This window comes from Mytilus californianus, unplaced genomic scaffold (genome assembly GCF_021869535.1).
Source record: "Mytilus californianus isolate M0D057914Y unplaced genomic scaffold, xbMytCali1.0.p SCAF_8, whole genome shotgun sequence".
Lineage (NCBI taxonomy): Eukaryota > Metazoa > Mollusca > Bivalvia > Mytilida > Mytilidae > Mytilus > Mytilus californianus.
Window position 1 is genome coordinate 488,705 of NW_026262734.1, and position 17,002 is coordinate 505,706.

The 17,002-nt window shown below is 33.5% G+C and overlaps 1 protein-coding gene across 3 annotated transcripts in view; it reads left to right on the forward strand.

The window, feature by feature from the left end:
- LOC127711175 (ataxin-2-like) overlaps positions 1-16,025 on the forward strand; it is a 77,531-nt gene extending 61,506 nt beyond the window's left edge. For 2 of the 3 annotated variants that reach the window (XM_052217142.1, XM_052217143.1), the window contains 4 exons: positions 214-460; positions 2,841-2,930; positions 10,094-10,162; positions 15,688-16,025. In XM_052217142.1, the coding sequence (XP_052073102.1) occupies positions 214-460; positions 2,841-2,930; positions 10,094-10,149 (393 nt within the window). In that variant the 3' untranslated portion in view covers positions 10,150-10,162; positions 15,688-16,025. The remainder of the gene's footprint in view (positions 1-213; positions 461-2,840; positions 2,931-10,093; positions 10,163-15,687) is intronic. The other variant, XM_052217144.1, reaches the window with a different exon arrangement.
- The last annotated feature ends 977 nt before the right edge of the window (positions 16,026-17,002 follow it).

The following is a 17,002-nucleotide window of genomic DNA, read 5'->3' on the forward strand; positions in this document are numbered from 1 at the left end:
GAATAAGTATTTCTTACAATAGAAGAATAAGTATTCCTTGCAATCTTGTAGTAGAATCAACTTAGATAATTATCTAACATTATGCACCCTTAACAGTTCTTCCTTATAGAGTTATTTGCATTAAAGCCAAGTTTATATTATTAACCTTCTTCATTAAGGTCTTAAAAAATCTCAAAATAGACCAATTTTTAGCTATTTCTATTCTGATTATAGGGTCATCCGCCGTTACAGCCAAGTCCACATAATCCAGCATCACCACAGACAGTACACATGCCTGCTGTTCAGTATCAGTTCCCGTTACAAATGCAAGGAGCAAATAACCAAGTGATGTCACAGACACACCCACCCACGTCAGTGCCACACTCCATACACTCACATATGCAACCACAGTTTGTGATGATGCCACATCCGCATAATCAACACAATCAACAGAATCAACAGTTCCAGCCTCATCATATAGGTTAGTTGTCTCCCTTTGTAAACAGTCAACAGTTCAATCCTCATCACATATGTTTGTTGCCTCCCCTTGTAAACAGTCAACAGATTGATCGTCATCACATATAAAAAAGAAGATGTGGTATGATTGGCGATGAGACAACTCTCCACAAGAGACCAAATGACACAGAAATTAGGTTAGTTATCTCCCCTTGTAAACAATCAACAGTTCCAGCCTCATCATATATGTTAGTTATCTCCCATTGTTAACAATAGTTCCAGCCTCATCTCATAGGTTAGTTGCCTCTCCTTGTAAACAGTCAACAGTTCAAGCCTCATCACACAGGTTAGTTATTTCCCCTTGTAAATAATTAACAGTTCAATCCTCATCACATAGGTAAGTTGTCTCCCTTTGTAAACAATCAACAGTTCCAACCTCATCACATAGGTTAGTTGTCTCCCTTTGTAAACAATCAACAGTTACAACCTCATCACATATGTTAGTTGTCCCTCTTTGTAAACAGTCAACAATTCCAGCCTTATCACATAGTTTACTTGTGTTCCCCTTTTTAACAAAGACAAAGCTGCATTTCACAATGTGAACTTAGGCAGAAATGTTTCTTACATGGTTATTTCCTAGTAATACATTTGGTGCTTATTTGTCAAAAAAACATGGCCACCTTGCCCTATTCTTGTCTATAGTTGAAGGGATTGAAAAAAATTGGGTCAATATATTCCCTGACAAACAAACACAACATTCAGTAGTTCATATCAGTATGGTCATAATTAAAAATTAACTGTTTACAAAACTGAATGTTTCGTAATACTAAGGATTTTCTACCCAAGGAATAGATTACCTTTTCTGTATTTGGCTAAACCTTGTGGAATTTTGGGTCCTCATTGCTTTTCAACTTCGTATTTTTAAAATTGGCCTTTTTAAGTTTTTATGCCCCCGCCGTAGTGGAGGGGGCATTAAGTTTTACCCTTGTCTGTCTGTACGTCTGTCTGTCCGTACGTACGTCCCAAAATTGGTTTCCGTTCTTTAACTTTTAGTTTGCCTCAACCAAATGTTATGAAACTTATACACAATATTCATTGCCATAAAATACAGATCAAGTTTGAAATTGGGTGGCGTCACTTTTACCTTTCTTGAGTTATGCCCCTTTCTAAACATAAAAATTGCTGAATTTTTCGTTTCCGTTCTCTAACTTTAGTTTGCCTCAACCAAATGTTATGAAACTTATACACAATGCTTATTACCACAAAATACAGGTCAAGTTCGAAATTGGGTGGTGTCACTTATACTGTTCTTGAGTTATGCCCCTTTATAAACATAAGAATTGCTGAATTTTTGGTTTCCATTCTCTAACTTTAGTTTGCCTCTACCAAATGTTATGAAACTTATACACAATGCTTATTACCATAAAATACAGATCAAGTTTGAATTTTGGTGGTATCACTTTTACCGTTTTTTAGTTATTCCTATTTACAAATGGAAAATTTGCTGAATTTTTCGTTTCTGTTCTCTAACTTAAGTTAGCCACAACCAAATGTTACAAGACTTATACACAATACTTATTACCACAAAACTCAGATCAAGTACAAATTTGGGTAGCATCACTTTTACTTTTCTTCAGTTATGTCCCGTTATAACTTCATTATGATATGCAAGTCGGGGCATCATCTGTGTCCCATGGACATATTCCCCATTTATTTGATTCTAGAGTCGCAGATGAGTCATTTGTAAACAAATTGCCCGTCTAGCCTACACAATTTTAAGTCTGGTGTCTATGATGAGTTTATTTACGCACACATATTGATAATAATTTGTGATGACACGTGCTTCCACAAAAAAGTGCACAGGTAAATGAAAGAAAAACTTGATAAAATTTTGTTTCATGGTCTTAGCATAATAATTTGTTTATAAGAAAGTAATGCTTCTTTTAGTAATTTGATGGGGTTGTAACACACATTTTTAGAATCAAGCGCGGAAATACAAAATGTGCTTCGGTCAACAGTTATTCAATTTCTTTTTGTGAAAAATAGCAGTACTGTAGTTAAAGAGTCGCCACTGTTGATTAGGATTTTACGGTTGCAAATGTCAGTTTTACTTTCAGTAACCCTCACCCAAGTTGCCGCCATCCATTGGCGATTTGACGGTCTTAAATGCAGTTTTACAGTGAAACTGACATTTGCAACTGTCAAATCGTCAATGAATGGCGGCAACTCTTCACCTACAGTACTGTTATTTTAATAAAAAGAAATTAAACATTCCAGCTTGTAAAAATGTTTGACACAATTTTGTGATAGAAAAGTGTGTTTCTGAGAGGTCAAGGACATGAACTCAGATAAACTGAGAAGATCATGAAGATTGATAGTCATCATTTTGCCACTTTTTATTTTAGGACATGGACAAACCTCAATGGTACATCAAGCAGGAGTTCCAACTTTACAGAACACACAGCCAGGAACACATCCACAGTTTATCCCACAAGGTAAGTAAACGGTAGGCAGCATATTTGGGGGCATACTCCAATGTACCCCACAAGGTAAGTAGCTGTGAAGAGAGGATACAGGGGAGTTAACTCCAGTAAAATATCTGTAGTTTATCCTACACAGCAAAGAAATAGCCCACAATTTATTCTGCAATGCTAGTGGATTGGGAGGAACACATTTGTGCAGGAATTAAAATCAGGAATCATAAAGTTGTTTGGTTGGGACATGGGCATGAGCACATCCCAGAATTAAAAAAAAAAAATGCTTGGTAATCATAGCCCCTTTGACAGAAAAAATGCTTGTAATCATAGCCCATTAAATCGAGAGAGATAATTAATGCTTGATAATCATAACTTTTTGTAGAAAACACGAAATTAGTGCTTGATAATCATTACCTCAAGTACAGAGAAAATCTGTGCTTGATAAGTCATACTCCTGGCAAAGAAAAAACACCAGTTCCTAGCAATCTATACACTTTTGTTACCCAAACTGTAATATAATAAATAAAAAATCATTGCCTAAAACTAAACAGTTGTATGATACAGATCTGACATATTAAAGTTCTCTTCTTTAACTTGCTGTTAATAGGTTCAGTGTATCCAGAATGTTATAATTTTGAGTCAAACAGCCATACCCTTATTATATTATGACATTATTGATGCATGTTATCTGTTTATTGGCATGCATTGCATGACATACTATATCAATGTAAGCATCAGCATGAGATGTCAAACCTAACAGATCTTGATGTCATAGATTTAATGTCCAGATTGCAAAGGGTTTAGGTTGGTATTGAAGACATAGTTGAATACCTTAATTAGTCTCCTGACAAGAAAGTCGAAGGGGACTAGAGGTTTGTGCACTCTGACCATCTGTCTTTCACAATAAGCCCTCTTATAACAAAGCCATAGGGGACTAGGTTTGGACACTGTGCATCTTTCTGTTACACTTAGTCCCCTTATAACAAAGCCAAAGGCGACTATAGATTTGTGCACTCTGACATCTTTTTGTCCCACTTAGTCCATGTATAACAAAGCCTATGGGAACTATAGGTTTGTGCACTCCATCCATTTGTCTGTCACACTTGGTCCCCTTACAACAATGCAAAAGGATGCCATAAATGTGTGCACTCCATCCATTTGTCTGTCACATGTAGTCCCCTTACAACAAAGCAAATGGGGACTATAGGTTTGTGCATTTAGACCATCTGTCTCTCACACTAAGCCCCCTTATAACAAAGCCAAAGGGGACTATAGGCGTGTGATATTCATTCATTTGTCACACTTAGTTCCCTTATAACTTAGCCAAAGGGAACTATAGGTTTGTGCACTCCATCAATTTGTCTGTCACACTTAGTCCCCTTATAACTTAGCCAAAGGGAACTATAGGTTTGTGCACTCCATCCATTTGTCTGTCACACTTAATCCCTTTCATCAATGCCTAAATTATTTAAAATCATGATTTTTCTATACTTTTCTGTTGTCTAAATCAACTGATTAAACACATGTCATATCATAAGAATTTACAGCTCAACTTTGAATTTTGTTTTGGTTATCAAACTCAATATCTCATACATTGTACTATAATTAGGTTTATCACCCCTTGTTTTATAAATTATCTCCCTGTTTTTGTAATACTATAATAAGGGTTATCACCCCTTGTTATATAAATTATCTCTCTGTTATATCATACTATATTTAGGGTTATCACCCCTTGTTATATAAACTATCTCCCTGTTGTTATATCATACTATATTTAGGGTTATCACCCCTTGTTAAATAAACTGTCTCCCTGTTGTTATATTATACTATAATAAGGGTTATCACCCCTTGTTTATAAACTATCTCCCTGTTGTTATATCATACTATTATAAGGGTTATCACCCCTTGTTACAAATCTCCCTGTGATATCATACTTTAATTAAGGTTATCACCCCTTGTTATATAAACTATCTCCCTGTTGTTATATCATACTATAATTAGGGTTATCACCCCTTGTTATATAAACTATCTCCCTGTTGTTAATATTATACTATAACAAGGGTTATCACCCCTTGTTATATAAACTATCTCCCTGTTATATCATACTATAATAAGGGTTATCCCCCCTGTTTAAATAAACTGTCTCCCTGTTGTTATATCATACTATAATAAGGGTTATCACCCCTTGTTATATAAAATACCTCCCTGTTATATCATACTATAATTAGGGTTATCACCCCTTGTTATATAAACTGTCTCCCTGTTGTTATATCATACTATATTTAGGGTTATCACCCCTTGTTAAATAAACTGTCTCCCTGTTGTTATATCATACTATTATAAGGGTTATCACCCCTTGTTAAATAAACTATCTCCCTGTTGTTATATCATACTATAATAAGGGTTATCACCCCTTGTTAAATAAACTGTCTCCCTGTTGTCATATCATACTATAATAAGGGTTATCACCCCTTGTTAAATAAACTGTCTCCCTGTTGTTATATCATACTATAATAAGGGTTATCACCCCTTGTTAAATAAACTGTCTCCCTGTTATATCATACTATAATAAGGGTTATCACCCCTTGTTAAATAAACTGTCTCCCTGTTGTTATATCATACTATAATAAGGGTTATCACCCCTTGTTAAATAAACTCTCTCCCTGTTGTTATATCATACTATAATAAGGGTTATCACCCCTTGTTAAATAAACTGTCTCCCTGTTGTTATATCATACTATAATAAGGGTTATCACCCCTTGTTATATAAACTGTCTCCCTGTTGTTATATCATACTATAATAAGGGTTATCACCCCTTGTTAAATAAACTGTCTCCCTGTTGTTATATCATACTATAATAAGGGTTATCACTCCTTGTTTATAAACTATCTCCCTGTTGTTATATCATACTATAATAAGGGTTATCACCCCTTGTTTATAAACTATCTCCCTGTTGTTATATCATACTATAATAAGGGTTATCACCCCTTGTTAAATAAACTATCTCCCTGTTGTTATATCATACTATTATAAGGGTTATCACCCCTTGTTAAATAAACTGTCTCCCTGTTTTATCATACTATTATAAGGGTTATCACCCCTTGTTAAATAAACTATCTCCCTGTTGTTATATCATACTATAATAAGGGTTATCACCCCTTGTTAAATAAACTGTCTCCCTGTTGTTATATCATACTTTAATAAGGGGTATCACCCCTTGTTATATAAACTATCTCCCTGTTGTTATATCATACTATAATAAGGGTTATCACCCCTTGTTAAATACACTCTCTCCCTGTTGTTATATCATACTATAATAAGGGTTATCACCCCTTGTTAAATAAACTGTCTCCCTGTTGTTATATCATACTATTATAAGGGTTATCACCCCTTGTTAAATAAACTGTCTCCCTGTTTTATCATACTATTATAAGGGTTATCACCCCTTGTTAAATAAACTATCTCCCTGTTGTTATATCATACTATAATAAGGGTTATCACCCCTTGTTAAATAAACTGTCTCCCTGTTGTTATATCATACTTTAATAAGGGGTATCACCCCTTGTTATATAAACTATCTCCCTGTTGTTATATCATACTATAATAAGGGTTATCACCCCTTGTTAAATAAACTCTCTCCCTGTTGTTATATCATACTATAATAAGGGTTATCACCCCTTGTTAAATAAACTGTCTCCCTGTTGTTATATCATACTATAATAAGGGTTATCACCCCTTGTTATATAAACTGTCTCCCTGTTGTTATATCATACTATAATAAGGGTTATCACCCCTTGTTAAATAAACTGTCTCCCTGTTGTTATATCATACTATAATAAGGGTTATCACCCCTTGTTTATAAACTATCTCCCTGTTGTTATATCATACTATAATAAGGGTTATCACCCCTTGTTTATAAACTATCTCCCTGTTGTTATATCATACTATAATAAGGGTTATCACCCCTTGTTAAATAAACTCTCTCCCTGTTGTTATATCATACTATAATAAGGGTTATCACCCCTTGTTAAATAAACTGTCTCCCTGTTGTTATATCATACTATTATAAGGGTTATCACCCCTTGTTAAATAAACTGTCTCCCTGTTATATTAACTATTATAAGGGTTATCACGCCTTGTTAAATAAACTATCTCCCTGTTGTTATATCATACTATAATAAGGGTTATCACCCCTTGTTAAATAAACTGTCTCCCTGTTGTTATATCATACTTTAATAAGGGTTATCACCCCTTGTTATATAAACTATCTCCCTGTTGTTATATCATACTATAATAAGGGTTATCCACCCATATTAGTAGATAGGCTAAGTAGTTACTTCGTTAATCATTTCTTTATTGTAACAGATTTATCTCCTTTAATTATTATCATAGTCTTTTTTATGTTTGCCTCCCTTGTCTGTTATAGTTTATAGGGTTTATGTGTTAAATGAAAAAAGTGAGTAGAATTTGCATGGTAAGTTCAACAGTTAGTTTTTTTTATATACATTTTTAATGTTTATTGATTTTTTTTTTGTTGACTTTTTGTTCAATTTGTTTAATTTAATTTAAATTTTGAAAGTTTTCTAACATAAGTCTTCAATAAAACAAAATCTTATCTTAAATCTATTTACCATTAGTTCAGACGGACAGAATTAAAAAAAAATAGGTATACAATTCATAATTCAAATCTTTACCAAATTTTATCACAATGTTAGGTTCAAATTTTCATTTTGATTATTTCCAGATTAGTTCCAAAGTTATTGGACTTCGTCAAAAACTAAGGTCTCACGATTCTCCAACTGATTTTACAAATGCCATCTGGGACTATTACATAAAGGGATTTGACACTGTCAGTATTATTCAATATTAACTTGATTTATCAGTGTCCCTTAGCTACCTATTCACTTGCAAACTTTTGATCTACACTATATAAGATTATACTGTAAATTATGAAGCAACGGTGAATTATTATTGTTTTGGGGACGTAATTTTCTGAAAGAAAAGATCACAAATATTGTATAGATAACAGAATTCAAGTGGGGTCTATTTCACATGTAAAATCAGTATTGATAAGCAAAATGCAACAGAAATTAAATACATATTTATTCCCCATTTATTGCATTTTTAACAATATGCAGTAAATGTATGTCTCATTACAGGAAATGTATTTCTTCCTATAAACATGAAAAAGAATAAAATAAATCCCTATTATTTTTTTGTAATTAGTACCTTCATTTTTGAATTGCATTTTTGAATGCCTTTATCTGGAAAACCATAAAAACAACGAATTATTTGAATTCTGGAAAATTGGTAAGAAATGTATGATGCAAACTAACCCAACTGAATAGCCATGTGCACATGTCTAAGGGGGGTGGGTTAGTTCATACTGAAATATCAGTGAAAGTAAAATTAACCGTAGCCATGTGTGCATTGCTAACCCTATTTAGTTGGGTTAGATTTCATCATACATTTCTAATCAATTTTCCAGAGTTCAAAATTATTCCAGAAAATCAATTAATTCCTTGTTTAAAAATAAAGACTCATTAAGACACTATACCACCCATCTTCTTTCCGATCAAGTAATAACGAAAAATTGTGAGGAAAAAAACATGGCACCGTCTTAAATAAAAATATTTAAAGAATTAGCATAGAAAATAAAAATTCTCCAACAACAGCAAATAAATATGATCCTGTGTTACTCTTCAATCTTTTGTCTTCAATGTCATATAACTTTTATAAAAAACAATAATTAATCCTAAAAGGAATTATTAAAATACTAGACCCATGTTTGTACAGAAATTTTGGGGGACAACAATATTGAAAAAAAATCTTAATACAGTCTAAGGTTAAAATTGTTTCACCTATGGGAAATTCCCATATTACATTGTATTATTTCATTTTATTAGTTGTAACTAAAGATGGCTTACTAATAAATGTCTGCTCCCTTTTCATTTTGACAATTTTCACATTAGTCATTCTTGAGTTAGGGTCTGGTATTGTTAAAACTTTACAGTATTTTTTCGGTCTGAAGATAATTTGAGTCCTGTTTACTTTCAATGAGCTTCTGTGGCAGCTGTTTTCTTTCAATGATTTATGGACAAACGTATCATGAGCTTCTGTGGCAGCTGTTTTCTTTCAATGATTTATGGACAAACGTATCATGAGCTTCTGTGGCAGCTGTTTTCTTTCAATGATTTATGGACAAACATATCTTGAGCTTCTGTGGCAGCTGTTTTCTTTCAATGATTTATGGACAAACGTATCATGAGCTTCTGTGGCAGCTGTTTTCTTTCAATGATTTATGGACAAACATATCTTGAGCCTCTGTGGCAGCTGTTTTCTTTCAATGATTTATGGACAAACGTATCATGAGCTTCTGTGGCAGCTGTTTTCTTTCAATGATTTATGGACAAACATATCTTGAGCTTCTGTGGCAGCTGTTTTCCTTCTTTTGTTCAGATGTCCTTCACTTTACATAACTCATCTATTATTGACACAGTGAATAAGATAAGGACATAAAGGTTACTACCAACTAATTATTGCTTTTTGGATAATAAACATATTTATAAGTAAGAATGCTGATGAACCAATGAATTTATTAAGGTCAATATTGAGGAAATGTTCTTTCAATTTTTTTTACTTTGGTAAGTGAAACCAGAATGACTGCCAAGACATGATTCTTAATCACAACAATAATATGATATCTATTAATTTACAACTTTAATTCTTTTAAATGGTTTGGCTACTCGGTATGGACACCATTGGTTTGCATAATTTTGTGTTGCATCTAAAGGTTTCCTTTCTTTTGACATATATTTACACCTGAAGTTTCTTCCCTGTTTACTGAGAAGAGCAATACCTGCTTACATAATCTTTCAGTCAATATAAAAGCCTTTTTAAGGTTAAAGAGATTTTAACATGAATATTTCCCCATTTACAATCCACATTTACAAAATCATGAAATAATTATTTATTTTACAAATTTTGATAAGTTTTCCAATTTTTCTATCATAAGAGTTATATCCCTTTGATTTTGCTATAAGAGTTATATCCCTTTGATTTTGCTATAAGAGTTGTATCCCTTTGATTTTGCTATAACAAAGTTGTTTTCCCTGTATTATGTTTGCTTGCTTTGTTTATGACCCTGTTACTACGCTTGCTTTAATGATTTGTTTTGCAGTTCCTCCTACACAAGGAGCACCACCTAGTATACAGAACTTTCAACCAAACCATTAACTTATTTTACTTTGTAAGTATTAATAGCATGATTGTTTGTTTGTTGTTTCAGCTAAACTTGACAAAATTTATAAAACGGTACAAGATGTGTAATTATGAAAGCTTTTTGGGGCCTTAAACAGGGATCAATGAAATAAGCAGTTATTGAGATGCCAGTGCCATCAAGTACATACACTTAAACTGTAATCAATTAAATTGAAAATAATTAAGTGTGCACACACAAGTAATTTGTTAGTATAATTTGCTTTCATGACCCTAAACGATAAACTATTTATAGAATGTTGGTGGATCTCTTGAAAAACTATTTATAGAATGTTTGTGGATCTCTTGGAAAAACTATTTACAGAATGTTGGTAGATCCCTTAGAATGTTTTACCTAGAGATCAAATTTTTACGCAGTTATTCACTGTTTTCATAATTATCATCATTTTGTGTAATTAGTAAGATACTTTATGTTCAGTAGTGAAATATTTTTTAGTTTTCTTCTGACTATTTTTCCAAAGATTTTTCAAGAACCCATTCCAGAATTATTTTAATTTTCCTGTTTAAAATTTCAATTCCTGTAAACAAATATGGCTGCTAAACTTAAGGTCATGCAACTGCAGACATTTGCCATTTAATAGCTTTAAAGGTTGCCAATAAAGTGCCTTTGTTTCCAAACATCCATGTATTTTTCAGTAATCCTACCCTCAGTAAATGTCTTGTTACTTTAATGAAGAAACTGTATTTACATGAAGTATACAATGCAAGAATAATCTAAAGTTCAGAACCATGTTTGACTCGAATTCAACAACTTTTGTTTAGCAGGAACATTGTATTTAGTTAGTTACTAGTTTATGTTAGTGGTTACTTAATATCCTCCCTAACACAACTTACTTTTTCTGTATTAGTTATTCACTATTGACCAAAGTTATGATAATTATGTTCATTATTCTTTCTTTATTAACTGATAACACAAATACTAATTGTGAGATACACAAATACTATACTAGATATCCAGACCACAGTTATGATTAATGTGAGATACACAAATACTATATTAGTTATCCAGACCACAGTTATGATAATTGTGAGATACACAAATACTATATTAGTTATCCAGACCACAGTTATGATAATTGTGAGATACACAAATACTATATTAGATATCCAGATCACAGTTATGATTAATGTGAGATACACAAATACTATATTAGTTATCCAGATCACAGTTATGATAATTGTGAGATACACAAATACTATACTAGATATCCAGACCACAGTTATGATTAATGTGAGATACACAAATACTATATTAGTTATCCAGACCACAGTTATGATAATTGTGAGATACACAAATACTATATTAGATATCCAGATCACAGTTATGATTAATGTGAGATACACAAATACTATATTAGTTATCCAGACCACAGTTATGATAATTGTGAGATACACAAATACTATATTAGTTATCCAGACCACAGTTATGATAAATGTGAGATACACAAATACTATATTAGTTATCCAGACCACAGTTATGATAATTGTGAGATACACAAATACTATATTAGTTATCCAGACCACAGTTATGATAATTGTGAGATACACAAATACTATATTAGATATCCAGATCACAGTTATGATTAATGTGAGATACACAAATACTATATTAGTTATCCAGACCACAGTTATGATAATTGTGAGATACACAAATACTATATTAGTTATCCAGACCACAGTTATGATAATTGTGAGATACACAAATACTATATTAGTTATCCAGACCACAGTTATTATTAATGTGAGACACACAAATACTATATTAGTTATCCAGACCACAGTTATGATAATTGTGAGATACACAAATATTATATTAGATATCCAGACCACAGTTATGATAATTGTTAGATAATATGTATTATCGCTTTTTTCTTAAATTTTCTTTTTTTGTGATAATAATCCATTTCATGCTACTCGACTGATATGGAATTTTCTTACTTGAGAGCAAAAACAAGATGACATCATAATCCTACATCGTTCTCAGTCGAGGAGAGTGAGAACACAATGACGTCATAATCCCGTCATTGACATTTTCTCAGTCCAGGAGAGTGAAACACAATGACCTCATAATCCTATGTCATTGACATGTTCTCAGTCCAGGAGAGTGAAACACAATGACCTCATAATCCTACATCATTGACATGTTCTCAGTCGAGGAGAGTGAAAACACGATGACATCATAACCCTACGTCATTGACAATTTCTCAGTCTAGGAGAGTGAAAACTCGATGTTATCATAATCCTATGTCATTGACATTTTCTCAGTCTTGGAGAATAAGAACACAATGACGTCATAATCCTACATCATTGACATTTTCTCAGTCCAGGAGAGTGAAACACAATGACCTCATAATCCTATGTCATTGACATGTTCTCAGTCCAGGAGAGTGAAACACAATGACCTCATAATCCTACGTCATTGACATGTTCTCAGTTGAGGAGAGTGAAAACACGATGACATCATAACCCTACGTCATTGACAATTTCTCAGTCTAGGAGAGTGAAAACTCGATGTTATCATAATCCTATGTCATTGACATTTTCTCAGTCTAGGAGAATAAGAACACAATGACGTCATAATCCTACGTTGTTGACATTTTCTCAGTCCAGGAGTGAAAACACAATGACGTCAGAATCCTACGTCATTGACAATTTCTCAGTCAAGTAGAGTGAGAACACCATGACGTCATAATCCTATGTCATTGTTCTCAGTCAAGGAGAGTGAAAACACGTGATGACTACATAATCCTACGTCATTGACATTTTCTCAGTTAAGGAGAGTGAGAACACGATGACGTCATAATCCTACGTCATTGACATTTTCTCAGTTGAGGAGAGTGAGAACACGGTGATGTCATAATCCTACGTCATTGACATGTTCTCAGTTTAGGAGAGTGAGAACACAATGATGTCATAATCCTACGTCATTGAGATTGCTTAGGAAAACAAGCGGTAAACTGAATATCAATGATCTTTCAAACTGGAGGATGTTTCTTTGCTGTAGCACTTCTATGAGATTACAGTCGAGAAACACCCTCTCATTTGAAAAACCATTGATAATCTGTAAGTCCTTTCCCGTAAATAACACAAATGCTAAAGAAGTTTTCCAGATCTCAGTTACAATAATTGTTAGATAAAATGTAGTCCATTCTCCTTTATAACTGATAACAAAAATACTATACCCAGACAAAGTAACAATAATGTGTCTCCTTCATTTATAGAAGGCCCTGAAAAGGTATTGTCATGGTAAATGAATATAAACTTTCTTTATATTTAATCATTTATAATATCAGAGGTTGTAGCATGAGCCCCAGTCCCCCCACACAGAGACAAAATCTATGGTGGTCTTAAAAGGTCTCGTCATGGCAATTCAGGGTACATATGATTGAAGGGTGGGAATGGAAACAGTTTGTGATATATTTAACAGTTAATGATCTAGAGGATTGGGGCACCCCAAACACAAAACTTATGGTACCCTGTAAAGGTTTTGTCATGACACTTTTGAATATGAAGGGTTAGGGGTTGGGATATGAACAGTTTTCAAGATATTTAATAGTAAATGATTTCAAAGAGTAGGCATGTTCCCAAAGGCAAGACCTATATTCCACTAGACAGGTATGATCAAGGCAGTTAAGAATATATATGGTTTAGGAATGGGGATATTGACCATTTTTGAGATATTTGAGAAATTTATTGCAAGGTGGACAAGAAACCAAGGGGCAAATACTGATATTGATAAAGTCTAGGCATATAGTTTTTCAGGGGGGACATATAAAAACAAAATAGGGCTTTAAAGGTTAAAGGTGTTTGGTACATTTCTCTCATCATCTTGAGGTACTGTTAAAGAATAAAAAAGTTATGTTTCAGACATGAACATGTAAAAAAAAATCTATAATTTTGACCTTCAGGTCAAAAGTTAAGGTGATGATGTTATGCTACACCCTTATGTGTATGGTATTCACCATAATGCTAAATATCATGTCAAATTCAGTGGCTGAGTGGTCTTAAGTAGTCGAACTACTGTATCACTAGCCTGTTAACACTGAGGTTGTGAACTCAAATCCCGCACGTGGAAGGTGCACTCCACTCCCAATCTTAATTGACTAGGATTGTCTGTTTTCCTTCCTAACATGCCTAAGGTCAGTGGTTCTCTCTGGGCACTCCGGCTTCCTCCACCAATATAAACTGACAGACACAAAATAGTGCAGAAAGTGGCTTTAAAAACCAAACAATCAAAAGATCAAACTGTTTTTCACCCAGACAAGGTTGTATGAAAGTGAGAAGAAGTACTACATTGTAATAAAACATAATGTCTCCCTTCATGGAAGGGGAGATATAATATTATACCAGCTATTAACTTTATATAAATTGTGAGAGAGTAGTTCTATGTTTGATCTTTAGAATCATTGAATGGTATACTTGGTCATCATATAGGTCTACCTGTCCATGTCTTTAGAATCATTGAATGGTATACTTGGTCATCATATAGGGCTACCTGTCCATGTCTTTAGAATCATTGAATGGTATACTTGGTCATCATATAGGGCTACCTGTCCATGTCTTTAGAATCATTGAATGGTATACTTGGTCATCATATAGGGTTACCTGTCCATGTCTTTAGAATCATTGAATGGTATACTTGGTCATCATATAGGGCTACCTGTCCATGTCTTTAGAATCATTGAATGGTATACTTGGTCATCATATAGGGCTACCTGTCCATGTTTCATACTTTATGTTTCAGTGATAAGCGATCCAGTGTTAAAATAAGAGAATGATTTTTTATTTTGATCATTTGAAAAATTTACATGTGTTGACCTTGTGCCTTATTTTACAAAAATGTGATGCTATTTGAATTTTACAACACACATAGTCCAGTTTTTTAAGTTGGTACATTAAGCCTCAAACATTTGCTCTCTAATACTTTATTTCCTCCTTTCTTCAGTTGCAGAGGTTAAGATTCCACTATTTTTGTCTTTCTGTGAATTGTGAACTTGCGAGCTAGTACTTCAACAATTTGACTTAACAATGTCAGCCTGTTACAAAGCTGTTTACTTTCATATGATTTAATATGCTGTGATCATAGATATGTATTTAATGATTACTGCTGTTCATTCAGCACCTACCAGACTATAGGTCAAACATTGTGTATGAATGTAGAGGTTACTGGTTAAAGTTTAGGTGTTCATTAATTGATTTGAAAATCAGGTACACATAATTGATTCAAATATTTGGTTAAAATAAAGAGAGACGAAAGATACCAAAGCCTAAGGGATATTCAAACTGATAAGTTAAAAACAAACTAACAACACCATGGTTAAAAAAAAATGAAAAATGACTAAAAGACAAACAATACACAAAACACAACATAGAAAAGTGCCGTAATATAAGGTACACATTGATTTATATATTAGATACACATAATTGATAAAAATAATTTATTAAAAAATGAGGTACATAATCATGATAATTAATTCTTTTTTTTTTTCTTTTCAGGATTAACATTCAACAGATTATAAACAAGGAACCTAGAGAAAACATTATAAAGAGAAATGATGATTCTAAACTCAAAATGAAAAAACTGCTTCCTAAAATACGTTTTAGACAACTTTTACACAGATCAGTGAGAAATAATGTGAAATCACTGATGTGTGATGTAAGAAGTTACAAGTAGACCCCACATGGATAAATAATGGTGTCTATCATGGATGAAAAGTGAAAAAATGTTTGCCAAGATGCATACATGTGATTTTATCAGTGAGTCTGAGAGATTTTGTAAGGAGAAAAAAGTAAAAAAAAACTTTAAAAAAATATTAAAAAAAAGAACTGAAAAATTTGTGTTTGTTCATGTTACATACATCACATGAAGTATTTTTTATGTTATTTGGAGAAGAGGAGTTTCATACAGCAATTGTGTCACTGGGTTAAATTCCATGGACTGCAAATTTTGTATGTTGGTGCAGACCAGATTGGATGCTGATTATTCAGATAGAATCATGTTATAATCCCTGATACTATACATCATCTATGGTAGGATTTGTCGGAAGTGTCTTTCTGTCCTCACTTGGCATCTGTTGTCCCTCTTCCATCATACACTGAAATACAAACCTTGTAAACCCTGATACTATACATCATCTTAGCCAGGATTTGTCAGAAGTGTCTTTCTGTCCTCACTTGGCATCTGTTGTCCCTCTTCCATCATACACTGAAATAAAAACCTTGTAAACCCTGATACTATACATCATCTTAGCCAGGATTTGTTAGAAGTGTCTTTCTGTCCTCACTTGGCATCTGTTGTCCCTCTTCCATCATACACTGAAATAAAAACCTTGTAAACCCTGATACTATACATCATCTTAGCCAGGATTTGTCAGAAGTGTCTTTCTGTCCTCACTTGGCATCTGTTGTCCCTCTCCCATCATCTTAGCCAGGATTTGTCAGAAGTGCCTTTCTGTCCTCACTTGGCATCTGTTGTCCCTCTCCCATCATCTTAGCCAGGATTTGTCAGAAGTGTCTTTCTGTCCTCACTTGGCATCTGTTGTCCCTCTCCCATCATCTTAGCCAGGATTTGTCAGAAGTGTCTTTCTGTCCTGACTTGGCATTTGTTGTCCCTCTCCCATCATCTTAGCCAGGATTTGTCAGAAGTGTCTTTCTGTCCTCACTTGGCATCTGTTGTCCCTCTTCCATCATACACTGAAATAAAAACCTTGTAAACCCTGATACTATACATCATCTTAGCCAGGATTTGTCAGAAGTGTCTTTCTGTCCTCACTTGGCATCTGTTGTCCCTCTCCCATCATCTTAGCCAGGA